Source organism: Poecile atricapillus, chromosome 18 (assembly GCF_030490865.1).
Source record: "Poecile atricapillus isolate bPoeAtr1 chromosome 18, bPoeAtr1.hap1, whole genome shotgun sequence".
NCBI classification, from domain to species: Eukaryota; Metazoa; Chordata; class Aves; order Passeriformes; family Paridae; genus Poecile; species Poecile atricapillus.
The window spans coordinates 2649995-2673913 of record NC_081266.1 but is presented as its reverse complement, the minus strand read 5'-3'; the positions used below and the strand labels follow the sequence as shown (position 1 = coordinate 2673913).

Sequence of the window (23919 nt, the reverse complement as noted above, 5' to 3'; positions counted from 1 at the left end):
GGCTGACGGTGTGTCTTTTCTAGAAAACAAATCAACATTTTTAGCAGCACTCAGTATGTTGCTTGGCTGTTTTGCAGGCTCACATTTCCCTGTGGGAGTTGTACCACCCAGAACCAAATCCCCAACGCCAGAGTCCTCAACAATAGCATCCTACGTCACCTTGAGGAAGAATAAGAAGATAGATCTAAGAACGGTACTTTAAAAAAAACCTTTGAGCATTGGATGTGTTTATTTTTTAAGTTTGATAGTTACTCCAAAAGTTGAAGTTATTTTCATTTTCTTTACCCAAAAAACAAACGAAAAGCCATAAAAATCACTGTTATAAAAGCATTATATACTAGATTAATGGAGACAGCTATAGGAAGAATGATAAAATTATAAATGCCCTGCAAGTTAAAGTGCATGGGGACACTGAAACTGGGCAAGAACTAAATGGTAAGTGATAAATCTGCTCATCTACTGAAGTTCAGGCTTGAGTTGAAAGCACATGAAGCACCTTTCAAACACTTGTATTTGGCAATTTAACAGCCCCTTTAAAACAATCACAGGCTTTTATTTTAGTTCAATACTCAAACAATTTGGGAAATAGCTAAAGCAGACACAGAATAAGGATGTGGTAAGCAGCATGCAGGTAATAAACCTGAAAATTCAGATTAGACAGTTCTGTAGTCTCTGGGTTAAAGACACAAATTAGTTCACACAAAGGAGAGGAAAACTTTTGCCATAGTTACAGCACAAATAGTAGAGGAGAAGTTGTGAGAGACTGGGAGAGGAGAGAGGAGCTCCCAGGATATTGACTGGAGAAAGAATACCACTTTTCATGACTGAAATCAGTTACCATAAATGTACTGAATGCAGCTGATTAGCCTGAAGTCGATTTTTATCTGCTGTAAAAAGTACAGATCTGCCTGAAAACTGGTGAATTTCAAGAAAACAGTAGGTAAATGGTTGTTATTTTGGAAAAAATACAATGCTTACAATTACAGGTTTTTAAGTGGTACTAAATTCACTTTGTTTCAGCCCATACTTGCAGTTAAATGTTGCCCAGCTGTAGTTTTTCTTGAAATAAAAAGGCAGAAATTACTATTAGATCAACTGGTATAAATGTCCTGGATCATTACATTTCAATTATGTTTCTGTCTCAGTCAAATATCTTGTGTTTGCCAGTTTTATAATGTCTGGTAAATTGTTTCAGCTCGAGAAGGTGGCTTTGAGTGAGCACCTACCCATTCTCTTAATGTTTATCATTGGTGATGGTAATATTGTTCAGAAGAGCCAATTATTCCTTCCTTTTGTTTTGAATTTCAGTGTTCATTTATTGATAATTGGATTTTGTACCTTTTTTTCACATACATAGGAGGTCTTTATTTGCCTACTATTTTTCTGCTCTTCAGTAAATCATTAGGTGATCTATTCTGGTAAGTTACCAGTCAGAAATCTTAGTTTTTTTTGAAACACATATGTATTTTTTCTTCCATTTAAGGAAAGACCAAGGAGTGCAGTGGAGCAGCTGTGCCTTGCAGAAGGCTCCCGGCCTCGAATGACTGTGGAGGAGCAGATGGAAAGAATAAAGAGACACCAACAAGCTTGTCTGAGGGAGAAGAGGAAAGGACTCAATATTATTGGTGTTTCAGACCAGTCTCCTTCCCAGAACTTGTCCTATGTCAGGGATAATCCATTCAAATTGGCACAGGTGGGTCCCACAGTGACCAAAAGCTTTGATGTGTCCAGTTAAAAACCAAAGGAGTTTTATTTGAGACTAATTGTAGAGTCACAGACTCTAAAGACTTCAAGCTTACACCTAGTGATAGCCACTTCTTCGTCTTTTTGGAAAACAAACACTTCAAATCCACATCCATTTGATCACCCATTCTGTGATGTTTGGTAACAGGGTGGGGTGTTCAGTCAAATTTAGCAAACAATGTGAAATTGCAAGGTTTGTGACTAAAAACAAGATCAGGGAGAATGATGACTCCATTGATGTTGAAATGAAGTCAGTGCTGATTTTTCTGCTGTGTAATGTATTCAAACATCTGTAACATTTTTAGGTAGGAATGTGTATTTATGATCGGGGCTCCTAAGTGGTGCATTTCTGCTGTGGTGTTTGAGCCCATAAATACATTAAAACAGAACCCACACTTTTGTTTTTACTCATTCTTAAACTTGTTTATTTGCCTGAAAAGTTTATTCATGGGTAAAGGGTGGGGAGAGAAAAGGAAGATACAACTGCTTGTCATTAACCAGGAAATATTATTCTGAATATAAATCTAAAAACCTCCAAACAAACAATCAAAGCCCAAAACCCCAAACCAAACCCAGATATAGGATAGCAGATATTAATCAGCCTACTACTTTCTAAATATTTAAAATTAGTTTTGTTCTTTAGTAGCTTCATGGAGTGGATTTTTGGTTGGATTTTGGTTTCTTTGGGTTTTTAATCTTCTGGAATACTTGTTTTTTCAGACCACGCTGTTTACTCACAGTTTTTTTTTTTTTATTTGCATTTCTACTGGTACAGAAATGTTTTGGTTTTTTTTGTTTTGTAGGCATTTAAACATCTGGTTTTCCAAAAGCAGATTAAATATATTGCAGTGTCAGGAAATCAGGTATTTCCAAAGATGTTTTAGCTTTGCATTTTGGGTTGGTTTTTTTCCCTTTCTCAGCATGACAAGCTGTTACAGAGCTATACAAAAGTTACCTTTTCTTCAAGAGCTCTGCATCCCCAGAATACCCCAAATTCCAGTTTAGCCTTTGCAATAGAGCAACTGCTTTTGGGCTGAGATCAGGAATGCTGCATGTGAAGGGGGTTCCTACAAACCCTGCTGTGATTCACACTGCTTTTCTTGAGAAGAGGTTGTGCAAAGCAAAGCTCTGCAGGTGATTCCTTCAGTAGTTCTTCCAGAGGTGTTTCAGCTTTACCCCTTCCCTCTGGTGTCATTCCATACCTCCAGGAGGGGAAGCTGCAGTCCTGAGTGTCACACCTGGGTACCTGCCCAGAGTGGGGGAATGGGCCAAATCTCTGCCAGAACTCAGAGCCATTCTGTGCCTTGCACCTTGTTCCTCGCTCTTCTCTGCGAAATCAGACCTCTGGGGAGGATAGGAAATTTATAAAGTCAGGTCTCTGTATTGAATAATTAGCTAATAGTCCATGTTACAAAGTCACTTTTTCTATCACAACTTTAATTCTTCCAGAATGCCATTTGGCTAAAAGCCCCAGGATGAGATATTATGCTGAGTAATAGCTTTTATTTCTAAAAGCAGTTTTTATGTCTATTGATTTTTAGAAAAACGGTGCAATGGCATTAACTGCTGGAAGTCTTTTTGACTGTGGTTTGGTTATTTAAGAATTGGAGGGGAAAAAGGATTTTATAAATGGCCTGCTGTGTAATTTCGAAGTGATTACCATCATACAAAAGGAAGTTGCTTCACAACTGTTGTTGGGACAAGCGTGTGATAAGGGGTGCACACTTTAAGAGAGCAAAGGCACTGATTTATGAACTGACTTACGTGGAATTTCCTCTTAATAGAGTGCATGTGTTAGATCACAGGAATTCAGCTTGGAGATTTACTGCTTCCATGGCTCCTATTTTTCTCAGCTCCAGTTCTCAATGAGCCTCCCTTTGGGTCTGCCAATATCTTGTTCACAGTGCACAATCTTAAGTCACCTCTACCATTCTTCCTCAAAATTTTTACATCAGCTTATCCTCTGAGCAGTGGATTTTGGTTTTTTTAAGAAGTAATTAATATCCTCTGCCATTATCAGATACTGTGTTGTCCTCTATTAAATCAGTTCACACCATGAGCTTGGAGAATACCCAAGATAATTGGAGGAAGTGCATGCAGGTGCACTGTGAATTTTGTGCCGAAAGCAGATTTTTATCGATTTTTTTTCTTAAACCAGAAAAGGCTATTTTATAAAAAGAGCAGCACTTATGAATGCAAGTAAGAATGCTGCTAAGCTGATTTGTGACTGAGCTAAATGTGAATGAAATTTCAGAAGATAAGGGTGACATTGGAGAGGAAGAGGGGGCAGAAAGTACAATAATCTTACAGACAAAGAAATGTTAGACAGGCTGAACTGTTTTGAAAGGTACTAAAATGAGAAAATTCCGCGTCCTTAATGACTTCCATTTTCCTTACTGCAATCTATGTTTAAGTTTTTTTCAAGTATTTTTTTTTTTAATCAGTCAGAGGACAGCACAAGGCTCAGAACTGAGCCTGTGATAACTTTAATAACAATTTGTCCATGTACTAATTTTGTTCCACAGAATCGGAAAAAGGACGATACAGTATTGGGGAACATGAAGGAGCTAGAGAACACCAGTAGAGAAAATAATTTCAAACAAAATAATAATGGAAGTCCTGGAGAAGAAATAGCACAACTGAAAAATGATGGAGAACAAGAACATAATTCAAGTTTTACTAAAGAGGTACAGAACTATTCCTTATTAAACTGTTCATCAGCTTGTCTTGCACTAACAAAGTATTTTGAGACACACACACCAGAGTTTGGGAAAGTGAGCCTGTTCCTTTTGCTTGCAAGATTAAGACTTCTTGTTGGATATACAACATTCCACAGAGAATCACAAAATTTTCTCGGATCTGTCTGTAGCTGAGACATTGAATTTTCTTGTATGTGGTCTTTAAATAAAAATCATTGACATATTCATTGCTTAGGGTACCCCAGTGTAATTTTTGACAGGCATTTAATGTCCCTGAATTTTTGTTTGGTTGGCTGTAGTGCATCAAATAGTTTATAGCAAGCAGAACAAAGCTGACACAATAAATTATGTATGGAAGTAGGCAGTACCTGTACTTTTAGGTATTTGTCACTGCTTTGATTTCTGCCTTGAAATAGTTTGAAACAATTGGCTTGGCAGGGAATTACCTTTGTGTTTCTGGTACTAAAGTGCCCATAACACTCAGCAAAACCAGACTGACTGTGAAGAATGGATTACTAGAGTTGCTTCTACATAATCATATCCTGTTTATAGTTTAATGTTTTTTTTAAAGTATTGTGTAAACGTTTTTTTCTTCTTCTGTATTCTCAGTTAATCATTCTTCTGTTTAATCATCCTTTTGTTTTCCTATTTTATATTTAGTTTTTAAATATATATCTGATGGAGAATGGTATAAAATCAAGTAACTAATTTATATTGTTATCTGTTAGAAACACTTCCTTATTGAGAGACTGTTGCTTTGTTAAATATGCAAATATTTCAAAAGGAAAATTATGTAATACACTCAAATTGTTTATATGTAGTCAGACTTTAAGAGCAGCATTCAGTCTTATCAAAAAAATATTGCAGCATCTGGAATTGTTGGAATTGTGAAAAGAGGGATAGCATGAAAAAACAGGCAGGCTACAATCCAAGGAGTTCAGATAAGTTCTGGAAGTTATTAAGTCAAACCCTGCCATGGCCTCTGGTATAAGTTTTAGGATAACTCTATTAACCTGCATGGTATTGATAAAAATTTCTTAAGTTATGTAATTCTGAGTTACTAAGTATACATGATGGCAAAATTTGTCTGTTAATAAAACTGTTTCCTGGTACTGTATTTCTTATCTGCCACTTAGTGTGTGTTACAGCTTTTTGTTTCATGATTTCAATTTTTTTATAGCTGTCAAAAACTGATGATCTTTTATCAGATGCACATGTTGTATCTGACTCAAAAGAAGTGAGTAATGAAGAGAAGGCAGAAAAGAAAAATAAATTGGAAGAAACACATGATGGTGATATAAGGTAAAAATCAAACAAGATGTTCAAAGGCTATTTTAAACTTGCATGTTGTATTTATTAGCTGAAAGGACCAAGCAATTGCCATAAATACTGAAAAGATTTATTTATATGGTTTTGAGTGGTTTACATATAGGGAAATCTAGTGAGAGGCTTAACTGCTGCAGGGATTCAGAGCTGAGGAGTTGGTGGGTGAAGCAATGTTTATTTTCAAGTCTTGTCCCAGTTGTAAGCAGAATGCATTCATAATCCTTGTTTTGGCCTCCAAAATGTGTTTATAATGTCCATAATAATGAGTTCAGTAATAAGGTCAAGCTTTGTATCAGTTCATTATGAACACTTCAGCCAAAGCTTCCATCTCATGCTCTTTATTGCTGATATTTAGGAGCAAACTAAACATCTTATTCTGTATCTCCTGCTTTAATTTTTACCTCATTACTTTGCAGCATTGCAGAATTAGAGGGGTATTATATCTTGGGTATTTCTCAAATTCATAACTTCAGTGTGAGTTGCACTGCAGGTCCTGAGGTCATAACTTTGTCCAGGACCCTTCAGCAGTAGGAAACTGCAGGAGTTTATAAAGGAAAGGAATTCAATTCCAGGTGCTTCTTTAAAACTGTAACTACACAAAGTAGAGGGGTTTCAAAATGCCTGCTTAATTTATGCTACCTGGACTTGCAACTTGCAGCTTCTTTCTGTCAACAGGAGAAAATTAAATTATAGCTCCTAAACTTAGTGGTTAACACCTGAAATTAAGTTAGAGCCAGTCCTAAATGCTGTGCTTTTTTTAAGCAGCTTGCAGAGTGTGACCACAGTTGCAAACCACAAACCCAAAACCAGCTCAGAAGAAAGTGAAATACTTAGTGTTCAAGAACAAGAAGGGATTGTGTCTTCATTTGAACTAGCAGCACAGTCTTCAAAAGGAAATCAGGCAGCAGCAGGTATGGAAAAAGAGTTTGACTGAAGCACAGCTTAGCCAGTACATGTGTAAAACTTTAATTTCATTTTGATTGTGCCTTTTGATGCTCTGAAACCCTTATGAACTGAAAATGCTGAGCTCGTCTACATGTGAAGTGTTCAGTTTTACAGTGTACAGAAAAATAGTTTCCCAGTGGACAGCTACAGAAATTCCATTTTTCTGAGGTTTTAATATAGCTTTTATAGTCTCTAATTCAGGGATTTAAATAGCTGTTGCCAGAACTTGAGTCATACTGGAGTTTTCGGTTGGAGCAAATCATTCCTTTTTCATCTCAGTCCTGGCTGTGTGTAGACATTTTACCATTGCTCCCTGCTCCTGAGTGACCTCAGATATGCCCAAAATTGTGGAATTATTGAGAGTTTCCAATATTTTAAACTAGCAAGTAAAAGCACCCCATTTTGGCCGTGTTTTGAGGAGTAAGAAAGATGAAGAAAACAGGAAACACTGCCTGACTGTACAATTACTGGTGGTGGACTATTTTGCAAAAGGAGAAGAGTGGAATAAAGCAAAATTATATGCAAAGAAGGAAAAAAAGAGAGGGGTGAGTAGGGAAAGGAGGAAGGGAGGAGGTAGAATTCAAGACATTATTAGGATATTTGCTGATGGGAATGGTTAAGTAATCCAAATGGTTCAACTTATGGATATAAAAGGTGATCTGGATCTTTGTAGTGCAGTCAGCAATCCTTTCTGTGACTTGATAATCAAAACCAGAACTTGTATGTACACTTTGTACTGCTCAGCAGAATGAAAAAGTTTAGTTAATCTGAGCTGGGATACGAAGGTGGGTCTGGGCCTATCCCAACTACTTAAATTTTACTTTGTTTCCCCTTTCTTTCTAGGAAACATAAAACATCAGCACTCATGTGTTTGCTGTTCTACTAGTTATACCTGATTAAGGATCAGCTATGCTCTCCCTTGAAGCTGTGCTTTTTGTGCTGATCAGATTTTTTAAGTCTTCACTTGTGTAGCTTTCATTTCTTAATTTGAAATGGTGATTTTTCAAGCTTCCCTTTATGATGACCTCTATAACTTGTATTCTTATTTATTTTGCTGTATGACTCGCAGTGAAAAGTTTGCCTTCTTCACCAGAATCGTCCTTGTCACCAGCTCCATCCACACAGACACAGCTCACAGAAGGATCACATTTCATGTGTGTATAGTTACAGAGAAGTACGTTCTTCTTTTTCCCACCTTTCCTGTTCCTAACATTCTTCCAGGCATTTGTTTGCTGTTATTTTTGTGAGAAACCTCTGTAGCTGATACTCAGCAAGACAGAGTTTCCTACGGTGTTGAATATAAATTAGCCAGAAAACAAACAAATTCGTGTATCGATTTGCTTGCAAGGAGTTCATTCCCAAGGCAGCTACAAGGAGAAAGGGCTAATTGGTTTATCAGGCATGTTTTCCACAGCTGGCAGGGTAATAGCCCTTGGAATTACACGGGAGGCCTGAGCTGTTACAAAATGGAGTTAAGGCACAGGTGCAGATGAGTCTTGATGCTTCAGCCGTGGTCTTGGGCAAAATGGGCAACCAGAGCTCAGACTTAGTGGTGCACAGGAGGGAATGGGCTAGTGGCCTGAAGAATTTATGGCTTAAAACATAGAAGCAACAATTTTAAAACTTTTTTATTTATTTATTTCTATAGAGAAAGCCCTACACAGCTGCTCTTTCCTGACAGAGTGGGTGACTGCTTCTAGGAATGAAGTTAAGAAGCATGAGTTAGACTGGATTTACATGTTCCTACCTGTGCTGTTACCCACTTAATGAATGGCAATGGAAATACAAAGTGTGTGTTTGTTTAGGCAAGTGTTTAACAAAATTAGTAGGATAACAGTGTGAATGCTTCAGCACTTTACCAGCATTTAAATCAATCCACAGTTCTTTGCTGTCAGGAAGTGTCTGTTTAAATAAGCTTTCTGCTGAAAGAATGAGCTTTGTTTCAATGGCAATGTTAAATGCCATAGCTAATGTAACTTAAGAAAGCTTTAAAATCAATAACAATTTAAAATTGAGACATTTACAGTCATTTAGCATGAGGAGATCTGAAAATGCATTTTTTAAAATTTACTGTCCCAGTCTCAATTGCCAAGGTTTAATTTTAGCAAAATTAGACTTACTAGTCATCACAGAGACCTTTCTAATATTAACAAAGGGCAAGAAACTATTTATACTCCTTAAAAAAAGAAAAAATAAAAAGGAAAATTATTAAAGTATTTTCTCCTTTTGAGAAAGTGGAAAATGCCACCTTCACATTCAGTCCTGACACTGCTCCTGCTTTCCTGATGGGTGTGGTGTGCCATGATTAGATTTAGCTTGAATTTTTGTACTTTAATTTGAAATGTTTATTACAAATCTATTTAAAAAAACGAGTGGGACTTTCCTTCTGGAAATACTGATTTGCTTTTCAGGTCCTCTGTATAAATATACAGGCATTTATGGTGCATCTCCTTTTGAAATAGGACAAACATTCGCTCATCAGCTGGGTTTTGGGTCAGTAGTGAAAGTGAAACTGCACTGCTGGATTCTGTCTGTAGGAACAGGGCAGCAACCAGAAATCTATCACCGATTGCATGAAGCTGCTTTCAGCTCAGATCAGCAAATTCATTTTCTTTAGGGATTATGCTAAATAAAATAGAAATTAATAGGAAAAGGCTTTCCCACCCTTGGTGAGGTGTATCCCCACAGCCAGTTCTGCAGGTGAAGCATTTCTGCATTCAGGACAATTCTATCCTCTAAAGCCTCTAAAGAGGCTTTAATTGCTTATGACAGATTGGTCCATCTGGAGTGGCACTTGTCAGTCTGATTCTCTGCTTAACCATGCCTCACCCTGCTGGAGAAAGGATTCCAGAACTTATTTGTTGTGGCTGTTCAGTGTTTGGATTGAGCTGGGGAAAGCTCTTAACTGTGTGCATCTACATTCCACACTGCTGGATTTGATGCCTCTGTTGGTTGTTTCCTTGGAGTTCCAAAACAAATTTGTGCCATGAGCTGGGCTTAGCATACAGAGGAGATGGATGGAGCACGGTGCTTGCCTGCAATATTTGCTGCCCTTTACCTTCTGGGGCTGTGGTTCCAATATTCCAGTGCTTTGCTGAGAGATTTTGGCACGTCTTTTAACACACAGGAATTCAGCATTTTCAAAAAGTCTTATGTGGCAAAGGGAAATTCCAAACTGTAGGATCAGCCCTGGTCACATGCAACCAAATTTTTCAGGCAGCATCTGGAAAATGCATAGTAGGTTTCAGGGAATGAAGAGGTAATACCTATATTTGGCTTTTACAGTCAATTAGAAAAATGATACTCTTGGCACAATGCCAGGGGAATTTGCCATAGGAAATTGGTGTCACAGGATATTGTAGGACTAAGGAGAAACCCCTTTACACAAGGCTCCTTTCTTGTCACAGCCCTTACTTTGCAGAGACAAATCTCTGTGTGTACCACTAACTGGATTTTAAGCATTGCATTTGCACTGAGTTATGGGGGGGATAACGAAATTTTATACAGCACCTGGATTCCAAGCTCAGGAACATTTTTACCGATGAACTGTTAAAAGCTATTTATAGAAGTCCTTGCAGCAATTACCAAAATACAGCGAGCTCTGGGTGGAGCACTTGAACTACTCTGCCAGGACAGTGTAGCAACTCAGTAACTCTGCATCCCTCTTCAAAATGGGCCTGGCATTTCTAAGACTGGTTAGGATCTTTGCTGTTATTACTGGTTTTAGGTGAAGAGCATTTGGAGGTGACCACGTGTAACAAGATAAAACCCTCAGAGTAAACAGATTTTCATTCAAAGTGGTGTAAATTCGAAAAAAAAAAATCTTGGTTTTGCTTCTGTCTGTCAGAATATCTTGACAGCAGTATTATTCATCAGGAAAACGGATTTTGGAAACAACTGATTTCTAGGATATTTTATAATGTTCTACACCTACATTGCTAGGATGAGGTCAGGAATTCCTTGCTGTACTTAATCCCCTGAGTTCTTTAGACAATATTCTGTTGCTAAAATAGAGTAACTTAATCTGTGTCTGTCTTTCAGCACCAACGGCTTCTGTTGAAACAATTCATGCCTGAGATATATGGACCTGACCTATGAAAATATGAGAAGATATTGTACAGTATATTTTAAATCTATGAAATTCATAGTTCTGATGCTTTTGGCCACAGAGCATCGTTTTATCACTTCCTGGAAAATGTTTATTCCAAGAGAGCTTTAAATGGCCCACATGTACACTCAACAACCTTCAGATTGTTCTCCTGATACCAGCTTGCTGCTACGATTTCTGTGCACATGAAACAAAGGCTCTTTTTTAATGTGCACCCTACAGTCAGAACTTTATTTGCTGTTCTTCAGAATTTAATGCTCTTTTAATGATGGATCATATAAGTTTACTTTTTTTGCTTCTTTTAGATGCATAACTCGGTTAATTTTACATATCACCACTAAACCTTGTTTTACACTTTTTAAACATTACAATTTATTGTTTTAACAATTTATTTGTAAAATTTTTATATATATATATACATATAGATATATTTAAAATGTGCCATTTTTATTATTGCTTAGTAAAAGATGTCCTGTTTCTGCTGTAATGATTTCTTGGTCAGGTAGCAATGTCAGCAGTTACTGCCACACTTCTGTCAACATAGACATTAATGTTAGTGGTTGCTTTTTCTTGACTAAAATGGAGTGTAGGTATTTTGAGGTACTGGGCTTTTCCTTCATGGGGTTAGGGTGTGTACAGCAATAAGCAGGTTTTCAATCCAGTACTTAGTTTGTGTACAAATGTAATTATGTTCATTGTGTATATATTATACAATGAGCACATACGATGTAAGTATAAGAAGCCACTTATTATTGTTCAAATACGAATGTTCATATCCCATTTCTTTTATATCATACTAAATAAATGTTGATGTTCTTAAGGACTTGTATGGTTAGTATTTCTTCCAGCAAACAGATGTCACACTGTGTTCCACCTTTTGATGTGGGGAATGCAATTCCTGTCCCATTGGCAACATCACCTGTCAACCAGAGTAGCAGTGACAGACTCTTAAGAGATCCCAGTCTTCCTCTTCGGGAAAGAATTAAGGCTGCAACACAGAACAAAACAGACAACCTGAGACTGAGATGCAAGAAATACAGGTTCAGCTCCTGGCTCTCCCAGACTTGTGTTGTGATACTGGAATAATCACTTAGTCATTCTGTGCCTCGGTTCCCTGCCTGTTTACACGGGCGGTAATAGCCTGTCTTAGTGGGGTGTGGTGAGCAGTAATTCAATATTTGCAAACGCTGATTGCCAGGTTCAGTGGGGTTAAGGAGAGAAGTGTGATGATTCCTGGAGGCTTTGGCATCTGCATAGAAACTGAAAGAAAACCTGAAATAATCTGTCGAGTGTTGTCACACTACAGATGTTACCAGCTTCGCTGTTCCATCTCAACACAGCTGCCTGAATTTGCCTGAGACAAAAGAGGTTTAGAAAATAATTAAGAGAAACAAAAATATTTCAGGAAAGCTTTTGAATCTAGAATGTAAAGCTAAGGAATCTTTTGCAGGTTCAGGCAACTGCTGTGTGCTTCAGTGCATGTGTGTGCCATAAGTGGTAAGGCAAGTTTCGCAGGAAGGCAGCTGCCAGCTCCTGTTGTGCTTTTTTTACCTTACAAATCATATCCTGATCAAGTTAATATTGCTGTTCTAGAAACCATATAATTCATGGTGCTCTTCCATAGGGAAGTGCCTGATACTGTCACACAGTTTGAAATTACTTTACCATTGCCCCTCTCCCCAAGTAGAAGTTTGTGTTTGTCAGATTCTTTTGGCACTCCCGGCTCTGCCACCAGTTCTCTTCTTCCCGGTGCTCTTTGCCACAAAGATACAGAGTATCTTGTCTGGCTACCTGTTCTTCTCACGTTTTCTCTGAAAAGTAAAAAAAATAGGGATCAGAATTCAGCAGCAGAGCCTGGAGGGGTCACAGTGAAAGAGGTGGCTGAAGAAGAGACGAATGATGATGCAGGCAGACAGCATGGAGCTGAAAAGTTATCACATTGCCCTCTGTTTTTGGAACAGCAGCCCCAAATTAGTGCATCCTTCCATCCAAAAGAGCAAAGAGGAATGTGATTTTATTGCTCAACCAACCAAGGCTTAAGTTCAGTGGCATCACTGGAACACCTGAGGCAAAGCAAATAGGACACACCCTGTTCTCTCCCTAACCCTTCTAGAGAGAGCTGTTTGCTGACAAGTTCTGCAATCTCTTTCTGTCCCTGCTGCCGAGAAAAGAATTGCAATCAATAAAGGAAAGAATGACTAAGTGATTTTTGGACATTTATAGAAGTTGTCTATGTCTAAAGCAGTTGTTGGTTTGGAATATCTGCAAGGAAAGGGCAGTTTATAATGGAGCTGGGAAAGGTGGGGAGAATGAGCGAGTTTTGCTGATAGAACTGTTGGCAAAGACAGCAAAGGTGAATGATGCAGGAATGTAATAATGATCATAGACTATAATTTCACTTCCTGTGGGCACTTGCTGCAAAGACTTGGAGTTTCATTGGGTGCTCTATTTTTCTGTCTTATGGGAAAAAATAATAAATGTATGGCTTTGTGTTATCACAGAGCATCTACTCTCTTACCTCATCAGAATAACTCATCCCAGTGATCGTACTCCTGAGATATAGAAATATCAGAATACTGATATGGTCAGCCTTCAAACATTATTTTAAGTTTGTATCTAGGATATTTTTATATTTCTGACTGATTGCTTTATTGGCTATTGCACTGACACTTGTATATATGGAACGTGCTTTTTTTTTCAAAAGCAGGGGTCCTTAGGAATAATGCAACACATTCTCTACAGATGTTCATGCTTTTCAGAACCAATTACATCTATTTTTGTCTTTTGTTCACCATTTGCATTGTTCCAAGGCTACTAGAGAATGTGATTCTTTTAAATCCCTTAATAAAGTGACATTACTCAAAAAGTTATAGTTGGTGTCTTGGCAGTTTTTGTATGTTGTGGGCTGGCTCAAAGGGAGAGACCTCACCAGGCAGCTGAAACCCAAACCTTGTTTATGTTATCACTGAGGTGGAAAAAGTAATCTTCAGTTAACATTTCCTCAGAAATATGCATCATAAAATGACTCCAATAAGGTTCTATTTTCAGGAAATCAGAAAAAAAATAAAGATGCACATTTCAATCTAAATCACATTAATTGGACAGTCTGTGACAGAATTCTTATCCACCCTGTTGGATCCACAAGATGTACCAGGAGTGCATACATAAAAAACATTAATGAATTACACTGTCAGTAATAGATTTAATAAATTCTCTAGGACTTAGACTAGTGGCTTAAGTTGTACCCAGGGTGAGCTAAGCAGCAGAATAGAAGACCTTTAATTAGTGGGGCAGTTGGATAAGTCTTACCTCCAACTTTTCATTATATTTTAGAGATGAGATGGAGGGGTTTTATTTTCCCTGTTCTAATAACCATAAGTAGTACTCACTCAGATTTCAGAAATGGCTCATCACGTCTTTTCTACACAATATTATTTTGTCCCTGTCATCCTGGATCGTGCTATAATTATTTTCTGAAGTTATTCTAGGGTAGTTTAATCTTATTTCAGTTGGAATCCTAAGTTAAAATGTTATTTACTGTCCTTTAGAAAGTTGACATTTAAACAGCTGATAAACAAATTGCCTGTACCTGGCATTAATAATATATCTGAAACAACTTAATCTAACTTCTTTAAGGATGCACATGGAGATAAGAAAGCAACATCTGGCCTTCATTTCTTCTAAAGAACGTTATATATTCTTGCTGGTATATCCTAGGAGCTGCCTGGCTTGTCCATATGGGAACACTGAAGAAGCTGCTACAAAAATAAAACTGAATATGCTGGTGGCTGCAAACAAATGCCTGACCCAAAATGACAGCTAAAAGCAGCTGCTTTTGGAACTTGACACGGACAACTTGTTACCCAGCTGTTCCAGATGTGTCAGCATTCAAGTGTTACTTGTGGAATGAAGATTCTGGTTGGGTTTTTGTTTTGTTGTTGTGTTTCTTCTTTCTATGGTACGCCAAGGAAAATGTTTTTAAGGTCTGTCTAAATATTATCTGGCTGCTGTGGTGAAACTGCAAGCAACTGTTAATTGCAGCTCTGGGGATGTGACATCAGCAGAGAGGTTGTTAATTGCCTCATGTGGCAGCCTGGCTAGGGATGTGTTTAAAAACACTTATTTAGGCTGGATTAGGTTCTGTTTGGGATAAAAGTAAAACTATAAGCAAACGGTGCTGTTTTCAGTGGGCTGCTGTAGAAGTATATCTGGACAAAACCAGATGTGGGATCATTAACTTCTTTATTACTGAAACCAAAAGGAAAATAAGGAATTAATTTTTTATTTTTGTCAAATTCTATCCAGATCCCTGTTCTATGGAACGGGAATACTTCAAAGTATTTCAGACTAAAAATGGAAACACCCTCTTGCTCTTTTGAAGGTTAAATGAGTACTGTTCAAAAAGAAAAAAAAAAAAAAATGCAGACTCTGCATGTTTAACTTTATATGTAGAGCAAGGAAGATTTACTTACAGCCTCGAGGTTTGGTCAGTGAAAACTTTCAAAAAAATACCTCATCCTCATCAGTTGTTGTCTGTGTCACAGTGAAGTGACTGGTGCTGTACTGGACTCTGATCTTTAAATCCATTACAGCCCAATGTGTAAAATCTTCTGCCTTCCTTATGTGGAGAAAAACTGCCTTATCCATCCCCCAGCTGTCTGTCCCTACATGAGCAGCTGAATCCGGGCAGTTTCTTGCTTGGAGTGGCAAAAATCTGCAGGTGCTTTTCATCCTGAACGATTGAGTCAAAGCATATCATGAGAGACACACAACATTTCCAAATAACTTGCATGTGAATCTCCTTTATTTTCAGCAATGGATTCTGTTTAGGGGGAAAAAAAAAAATCTATGTAATAGTCACCTTACTAGAAATAAAATAATTAGTAAGTACAAACAAGTACATAGGAATTTATTTGAGAAAATTATTGTTAATTGACAGTAAATTCAAAGCAATTGGGGGGGAAAAAAGACTGCAGAATTCAGCAACTCAACTCATAAATCACCTCTTTACAATATGAATTTCTGGTGAGTCTTGACACTGATTACACATGTAGCTGAGTGCTTCATACTGTGCAACTTTCTTCTTGGAAAATTCCCAAGTCAGCAAGAACATGGAGACTGCTTCAGATGTTTTAGCTTTAAAGAGGAAGGATTTTTTTTTTTTTTTTTTTCTTTTTTTTTGGTATGCTCATTGTCTTGGTTTGAAAAGACAGGTGTTTGTTAAGGAAGGCAGGAGCCTCTCTTGAAATGGGAAATGTAAACTCCCTCTTTCTGAATTACTACAATTTTGAAATTAAGGGGCACTTAGGTAGAGATATGGGATTAGGAATAACAGTTCTTTAATAGTATGTATAAATAAAAAAAACCTACAACTTAATAGGAAAATTCAAATAGAATGCAGCAGCACAAAACCACTGACAGAGTCAGAGTACAACCTGTCACGCTGTCAGTCAGGGTGTTGGTTGCAGTCTAAATAAATGGTGGCTGCAGTCCTCCTGAAGTGACAGATGTTGGCTCCGTTGAAGAGGTGATCCTGCAGCAGGGTGTAGTTCTCCTCTGAAGGTCCAGTGGTGTAGATGGGTCCTGTCTTCCTCTGGGAATCCAGTGGAAAAGGTGGCTGTGCTGTTCCAAAACTCAGATTATATCCAGGTAGAAATGTTTGGCTCCTCCCCCTGGGTGCAGCATCTCCCAATGGGATGATGGGATTTTATCAGTTCTGCAGTGAGACTCAATGGCCCATTAACAGAAGAGATCCCCTGGAGGGAGGATGGGTCATGGAAGAGGTAAAGAACACTGCCCCACCTGGTTTTAACAGCTGGTAATAGAATACATCCTTTTGGTTACATCTTGCATTGCAACCTAAGACACTCATCCACCAGTCTAGGAAACAGCTGTTAATGGTGGTTGGTTTTATTCCTTTTATATACTGAAATGGTCGTATCTAGACAGAGGGGGGAAAAAAGACAACTGAACTTTCTGAGGAGCGTTTCCTGATGCTATTTTGTGTTTGGGTTTTGGCTACCTGGAGGATGTCTCGGAGAATTTGCACATGCAAGAGCTGGTACTGCAAGGAAACCAGCTTGTAGGAGTCGGGTCTAGCTGAAGGTGTCATTTTGTGAGCAAGGAAATTGCCTGGAAACCAAAATCACCTTTGAATAACATTCCTGGCTTTTTTCTTAGCTTGTGTTAACAGACCCATAATATTCTGTAACTACTGCCTCTAATATATTGTGTCTACAAATAATAAATATTTTTAATAAAGATAAAGTGCCTGGATAATGTGTGAAATCCTGACCACTATTTACAAGGTAGCAAGTACAAATTAACCAACCAGCCTCAGCCATTTAGGTCACCTTAGTAAAGAGGAATTGGTTAATACTCATGGACTAAAACACTGGGAAAAACCACACTTGCTTATGTAAACTGATTGGGGGGATAACTAGTCTGACCTCACAGCTTTTTATTTTAAAACTTTTATTTCATGACCTTAAAGCTATTCCATTCTGTGTGATCAGCTAAATATAACCTAGCTAAGCTCCACTTCATTTCCATCATCCAGATTTTAGGATGAGGGAGAACAGAGGTCATGACATTTTGATCATTTTTGCCTCATTAAAATCTCTCGGACCCCAAGGAGCACAGCTGGGTCATGTTTGTAAAAGGTGGGACTCTAAAGCCTTGCTTTGAGCCATGTCTGTTTCACACAAGTGCTCCAGACGGATTTCCATCCATCCTCCCCTGGCTGGCTGTTTCCAGGCTGCAGCACTGCAGTTAATTCACCTGTGAACACAATCCCGAACTTCTACAACACTTTCAGGCAGTTAATCATAGGCGGTATGTGAAGTCTAAGATCTCTACAGCTGATGGTTCCAAACTATTAAGAGGATGACAGGATACGGGAGTAAATCCTCGTTAAAGCTTTAGCACTGCAGACTCTCCGGGCAATTCCCAAACCCTTGGGTGCTGTAACTGCATCTTTGAACGCAGCAAAACGGATTTCTGCTCACTTGAACGGATGTCCTCCTCCAACAACTGCCGGAGGAACTGTAGATTTGAAGGATGGATTGGTGTTTTGGAAAACACGCTGGATTGGTGTTTTGGAAAGCGCTGCTGGCCATCAGTATCCCTGCAAGAGGAGGCTTTCCCTCCCCCAGCCCCCAGCCCTCCCTTTCTCCCGCAGCAGGCACGGGCTCGCTGGCTTGGGCTGCAAAAACACTCTTGTTACCTGGTGGCCTTGATGGAGAAGCAGCCAAGTTTCCTTCCAGTGCCTGCCCTGGGCAGATAAGTTGTGTTAGGAGGGGAAGCAGGAGATGAAGGGCACGGATGTCCAAGTTCAAGTGCTCACCCAGAAGGAGCCGGGGAGAACAAAGTTAGCCCGGCTGCAGCTGCTGCTGCTGCTTTCCCACTGCAGCTTCCCTCCTTTTCCCTCTCTGGCCGGCCCTTTGTCCTCACGGCGTGGTTGCCATTGTATGGGAGTTTTAAGGGATGAAAGCGAGCGATCGCTGATGGGTGACATGATAGTGCTTTAAATGGGAATGCAGATTGCTCCCAATACCACGCGATGGAGCAACGCGGACAAAGCAAGTGGCGGCGGCACAATAGGCTTAGGATGATGGCCATGGCCAGAAGTGACTGACAAAAGGAACAAATACTAAGATGAGTTTAAAAAAAAAAAAAAAAAAAAAAAAAAAAAGTCCAGGACTGTCAAAGAGCCCGTGGTCTGAGAAACTCTGTAGCCGTGCAAGCTGTCCAGATGTGGCGGGCTGCAGCTGGCCTGTCATCTCAGCAATATTTAGTATCCCTTTCTCTTCCTCCTGGGAATCTGGGTGCTGAGCACGCGCAGGAAATCGGGGATTACAAACTTGTCTGAACTTTTCACTGCCAGACATTAACATGCGGATGCAGCAGCCTGTATGTAAATGATGTTATCTGAGCTGTTTTATGCATGTGTTTCCAGGATAAGAAAGGAGATTATTTCATTGTGTGAACTAATTACCTGTGAAGAAAAAATTTAGAGCCTTTTTAATGTTAATGCCAGGCTGTATTTTTATTAACCTTCCTTACTCAATGATGCAGTGTTGTGTGTTTATTGTGTATTTTCAAATGTTAAGGACTTGATCCTTTAACCTAAATGAAAGAAGTTCTTGATAGGACTTTGCATAAACAGGTTTCTTTGCAAGGTTGCAGCCACATCTCAGAGCCTTCCTTTGCCCATAAAATGGGGTTGCTTCACCAAATGGAAAGACAAAGTGACATTTAAGTATCGCGATATTGCTGCTTAATGGTGCACAGCAACAATTAAAAATAAAAAGGGGACAATCATATTTGACTGGAACTGCGAGACAAATTACTGCAAAACAGAGAAAATGTGTTCTTGGCCTAACCTGCAGTTGCACATAACCAGGGCAACAGAATTTGTGTTGATGCAGCAGATCTGAGCCCAGATGGGAACAGCCCTTTTGGTTTCAGGTGGACAGATTGCATGATTTAAAGTTAAACACGCTCACACTGCGAACATTATGATACAGGAGAGAATTTGTGTGAAAATCTGATCTCTTGTGGTTCCTACGTCTCAGATGAAATTCTGCATGTTGCTTATTAATAGTATAATTAGATAAGGGAGGAGGGGAGTAACTTTCAAATGCTTCATGTTTCAATATTTATATGGCTTTTAAACCAGCATGGTTTTTTATTTATTTATTTTGTGATATTTTGTTAAGCATGATATAAACTGAGTTGTTGAAGTTTTGCTGTAGAACATAAGCTGGTGAGAATATGCTGCACGTAACAAAAAGGAATATGCATGCAATATGCCAAAAGGAGTTACCATAGTGCAGTGCAGGTGATGGACTGAGATCACTTACTGCAATTTAAGAAAGTCCCAAAATCTGATTGTATTAATATGCAAAAGACCCCCAAAATATGTACTGTGATAAAAGAATCTGAAATATGAGTGGCACACGGACATTGGTCCAGCACTTAATTTATCTTTTATTGAGGATGGTGAGGAGAATGTTTGGGGTCTTTTTTCTGTAAAGTCCCATTTTAATTTGGCTGCTTTGCTTCCTCTCTACATGAAACTTGGGCTTGAGAAACTGGGATGTGAAGGTGTCTGAGGCACTTTTTTTGTAAGATCAGGTCCTCAAGATAGCAGAGAGAACAGAAACCATGGCCTGAAGTGGTGCCAAAGGATTTTCCTTGGAAGAAACAAGGCAGAAGTAGGTCATGGCTCTCTACAGAGCTGATACCTTAATGCTTTCAGTGCCTGAGTTGCACTTCTATAATACATCCCTCTTTGTTGTACCTCTTATGCACTAGCACAACCTAAATCAAATAGCTTCCTCAATTAAGAAACCCCAGTTTTATGGGAAGACATGTAAGCATGGACTATAAGATTCACCACATTTTAAATCAGCTATTTTTCCCCTTGCTCTAAAAAGTTTTCTATATTTTCCAGGCTTTAAATAGCTAAATCCACTTTTCACCAAGATAAAACAAATGCTTAGCATTGCCAAACCCAGACAGAAATTCAACTGCAAAGATGATGGTTCTGATAAATTATCCAGTGAAATGCAATATAAATCCAAACTGCTGCTGCCAGTATGCCTCCATAGCAACAGCTTGCCAAGAATATATAGTGCCCCTTTTCCTACTATAACTTCAGTATTATATGAGGTTGTTTTGGGGCACTGATCTGCCTCGCAAAACTACTGGATAGTATTTGTTTATTGAATGCAGTTTGCATGTGTCACTAGGCAAAAGTCATCAAGCACAAAATGTTCACCTTGACTGCAAAAATAAACCAGTTTTAAAAGACTGACTAGACTCAAAAGCATTGTGTCATTAAAAGTCAGGCCCATCCCTGTTGAGAACACTCCATGTGTGGGTTTAACAGCAGCTTTCACTGGAAGGCTTCAAAGACAATTACACCTCAGAGCAGTCCTGGGAAAGAGACTCTCAAGCATATCCTAACCATGCATAAATTTCTGCGTAACAACATGCTAAAATGCTTTGCTCACCCCTATGCAGTCAGCTGTTTGGAGAATCTGGGTGCAACTGAGCTGGGAATAGAATTCAGGAGAGGGGAATGGCTGCTTTGTCTATTAGAGGACATGCAGTGCATCTATAGGGCACATCACTAGGGCATTGAGCTAATTTAGGACCTGCATATCCCAATTCTGCCATGTATTCCAGGCTTCCTGAGAGAGTGGACCTCTGAACTATTGACATTCTGACTGATGGAGGGTGAAATTCTGAATATAGTGCAACTTAGACTCTCCTGTGCAGTAGGGGCCAAGTCCACATCTCCTAGCAGCCATCAATAATATCAGGATATCAAGATTTGCTGTGAGTTCCTCAAAACTCCTTAGTTCCCCAGCTCTCAGGCTGAGTTTGATAGTCTGGCCCCACTGAGGTCAATTTTGCAATCAATACCAGAGACGCCAAAGTTTCAGACAAAGCCTGTAAAATCCCTCTGAGATCACATATCTCTGACCATTTAGTTTGCAATAAAGGTGGCTGTTGCAAGATTGGGTGTAAAGCACTCAATCTCAGTTTTCATTCCATCAGTGATAACCAGTGGGGGCATAACATAAGTTTCCAAATGTTCTCATTTCCCATTGCCTCAAATAAACAGCACCAGAACTCGATCAATATGTGCACAGCCAAAAATACCTTACTTTCTCTTTCCTTGTCTGAATTCTGAGGATCTGACCTCATGCAGCAAACATCTTCAGTCATTTCTGTAAAATGAGACTTCACTGGGATTGGAACAGTCTCATAGTTCTCCCAAAACTGGTGCTTGTGGTGATTCCAGTGAGCACAGACAGCAGGCTGCCTAGCTCCGTGTGAAAGACAATACTTTGACTTGAGCTGGAGTGGCCAGTGCTGACCAGGTAACATTCCACCCTTGTCAAGGGTATGACCCCAAGGAGCAGATCCTGCCACAGAAATCCTCAGCCTCTTGCCCCAGAGCTGCCAGGAACCCCAGAGCATACAGACACGCTGGTCCCTCACACTGAGGATGCAGGAGTGGCAGTCATTACATCGATGGAGCTGGACTGCAGAATGTGCTGGCATTTGATTAGGTTTTTTACAGGCCACTGCTGCCTACAGCATGGCATTTTTGTGGCAAAAGGGAGTGCAAGAAGGCTGGGTGCTGCCCTTGTTAACCCAGAGAGAGAAACAGAAAGCGTGGGGACTATTGAAGGGGAAGCAGGGGGGCAGGAGAGATCCATTTTTGCCAGATTGCAACTATATTCCAGCTTCAGAGGCCGGGAGTGGGGAAGTTTGCAGAGTAAAACCACGGAGGTTTGACAAGCAGGCATTCCCCTGGCTCTGTTGTCAGCATGCAGACAGGCAGCACAGTTCCTTTGGCACAGAATTGCTGCAGTGAGCTGATGAAGATCTTTTCAGTCCCTGGGCTTCCCAGTGCTGTCATGACAACAGCTACTTTCTCGGTCCTGCTGAAACCCCTTTTCACATTCAGTGAATGCCACGCACAGAAAAGTAGGTTGTTCTCATCAGTCTCCCTCTCTCTCTCTCTCAGATTTGATTGATTGAGAATAGGGAGGGGTGCTGTGCTTCTACAAGCTTGGCTTATTTTCCATGAACATGATGGATCCTTCATCTTACAGGAAAGGTTAGAGGAGTTATGAATAGCAAACGGTGTTTTAATAGCTCAGCAGACAAATACACTATCTGCAATAAACATTTGTCATTAGTGGCAAACGACAATGAAGTCATTTGAAATACAAAACCTGCTGCTTTTGTAATTGTTAAATTAGTTTTGATTAATTGGAGTATGACTTCTCTGTTCAGTGAATGCCCTAATAATGGCAATTCATGTCTTTGGATGCAATTCTGAACTTTTCTGAAATTCGTGTGTTTGCTTGTGCTCAAGCCAACCAAATAATAAATTCTTATTTAAGTAAACTAATTCTGTTGATCTCTAGCTTGATAAACTTCCCATGACCTGAATTTTTCTTATAACATTAGCAGAGCAATGGGGAGAGAAGATGAATTCTCCATCTGTTAAGGTTTTGGGAAATCAGGACTTTGACACCTTCTCCAAGACAGAATGTTGCCCAAAGCTGGCTAGAGGGTGAGATAAATGCCCCTTTTAAGGATAACCCCTCTCCCTAAAGTCTCTAGCCTGCCAAGATCTGGCAATCATGGAAAACACATAATCTCACTTGCTTGTCATTTCTAATCTCATGGGATGTAGCAGGACCCTAAATTTGTCATCTGGGCTGTTGTGGGAATTCTGAATGGAGCCATCAGTCTTCCTGGCTGCATCCAAACCTTCCTGCAGGGACTCAGGGCTCGGTCCCAGTCACACAGCTCAACTCAGCTACTGTGGCTCCCAACCAGGACCCCCTTCCCATCTTTACAAAGCAAGGCAGGAGTGGTGTCAATATGATTTTCATCCCCACGTCAGGCTGGGGCAAAGCCAGGGTATATGGTGATATTTGGGAACCCTGAAAAATATTTACTGGCTTTGCAGATTTAACAAAGCTTGTGTCTTTGTGTAACATGGTAATAATATCTCAATTTTACAGAATCACAGAAAAGTTAAGGTTAGAAAGCACCTCAGGAGATCATAGAATCCAAGCCCCCTGCTCCAAGCAGCAACAGCTGGAACAGGCTGCTCAGGACCATGTCCAGATGAGGTTTGAATAACATCACAAACAGCAATGCCACAACCTCTCTGGGCAACCTTTTCCACTGCTTGAAAGCAAAAAAATTTCTTCTTATGTTTAAATAGGATTTATTTTCCGCATCTCATTGACCATTGACTCTTACCCTTACCAGATACCACTAAGTCTGGCTCCATTTTCTTTACTTCCCCTTCTCAGATATTTATACCTTGATAAGATCCCCCTGAGCCTTCACTTTTTGGGGCTGAACAGTCCCAGCTCTCTCAGCCTCTCCTCATCTGACTCCCATCCCATCTCATGCTCCACTCCACACGGCATGTTCTGGGAAGCTGAGAACTTTGTTTGGAAGGACATGTGTTCCTTGATCTTGGAAGGATAGGAGATTTGTTCAAGAAAAGAGAAAAAAAAAAAAGCACACAAACTTTATAACTAGATTTCT

At 39.5% G+C, this 23919-nt stretch overlaps 1 protein-coding gene across 5 annotated transcripts in view; it reads left to right on the top strand.

Annotated features, from left to right (window-relative positions):
* The window catches only part of PLEKHA5 (pleckstrin homology domain containing A5), a 163729-nt gene extending 150038 nt beyond the window's left edge, over window positions 1-13691 (top strand). For 4 of the 5 annotated variants that reach the window (XM_058852912.1, XM_058852910.1, XM_058852909.1 and 1 more), the window contains 7 exons: window positions 78-193; window positions 1484-1693; window positions 4269-4430; window positions 5623-5744; window positions 6534-6679; window positions 7783-7887; window positions 10755-10798. In XM_058852912.1, coding sequence (XP_058708895.1) covers window positions 78-193; window positions 1484-1693; window positions 4269-4430; window positions 5623-5744; window positions 6534-6679; window positions 7783-7877 — 851 coding nt within the window. In that variant the 3' untranslated portion in view covers window positions 7878-7887; window positions 10755-10798. Of the gene's footprint in view, window positions 1-77; window positions 194-1483; window positions 1694-4268; window positions 4431-5622; window positions 5745-6533; window positions 6680-7782; window positions 7888-10754 lie in introns of all 5 variants that reach the window. The other variant, XM_058852908.1, reaches the window with a different exon arrangement.
* The last annotated feature ends 10228 nt before the right edge of the window (window positions 13692-23919 follow it).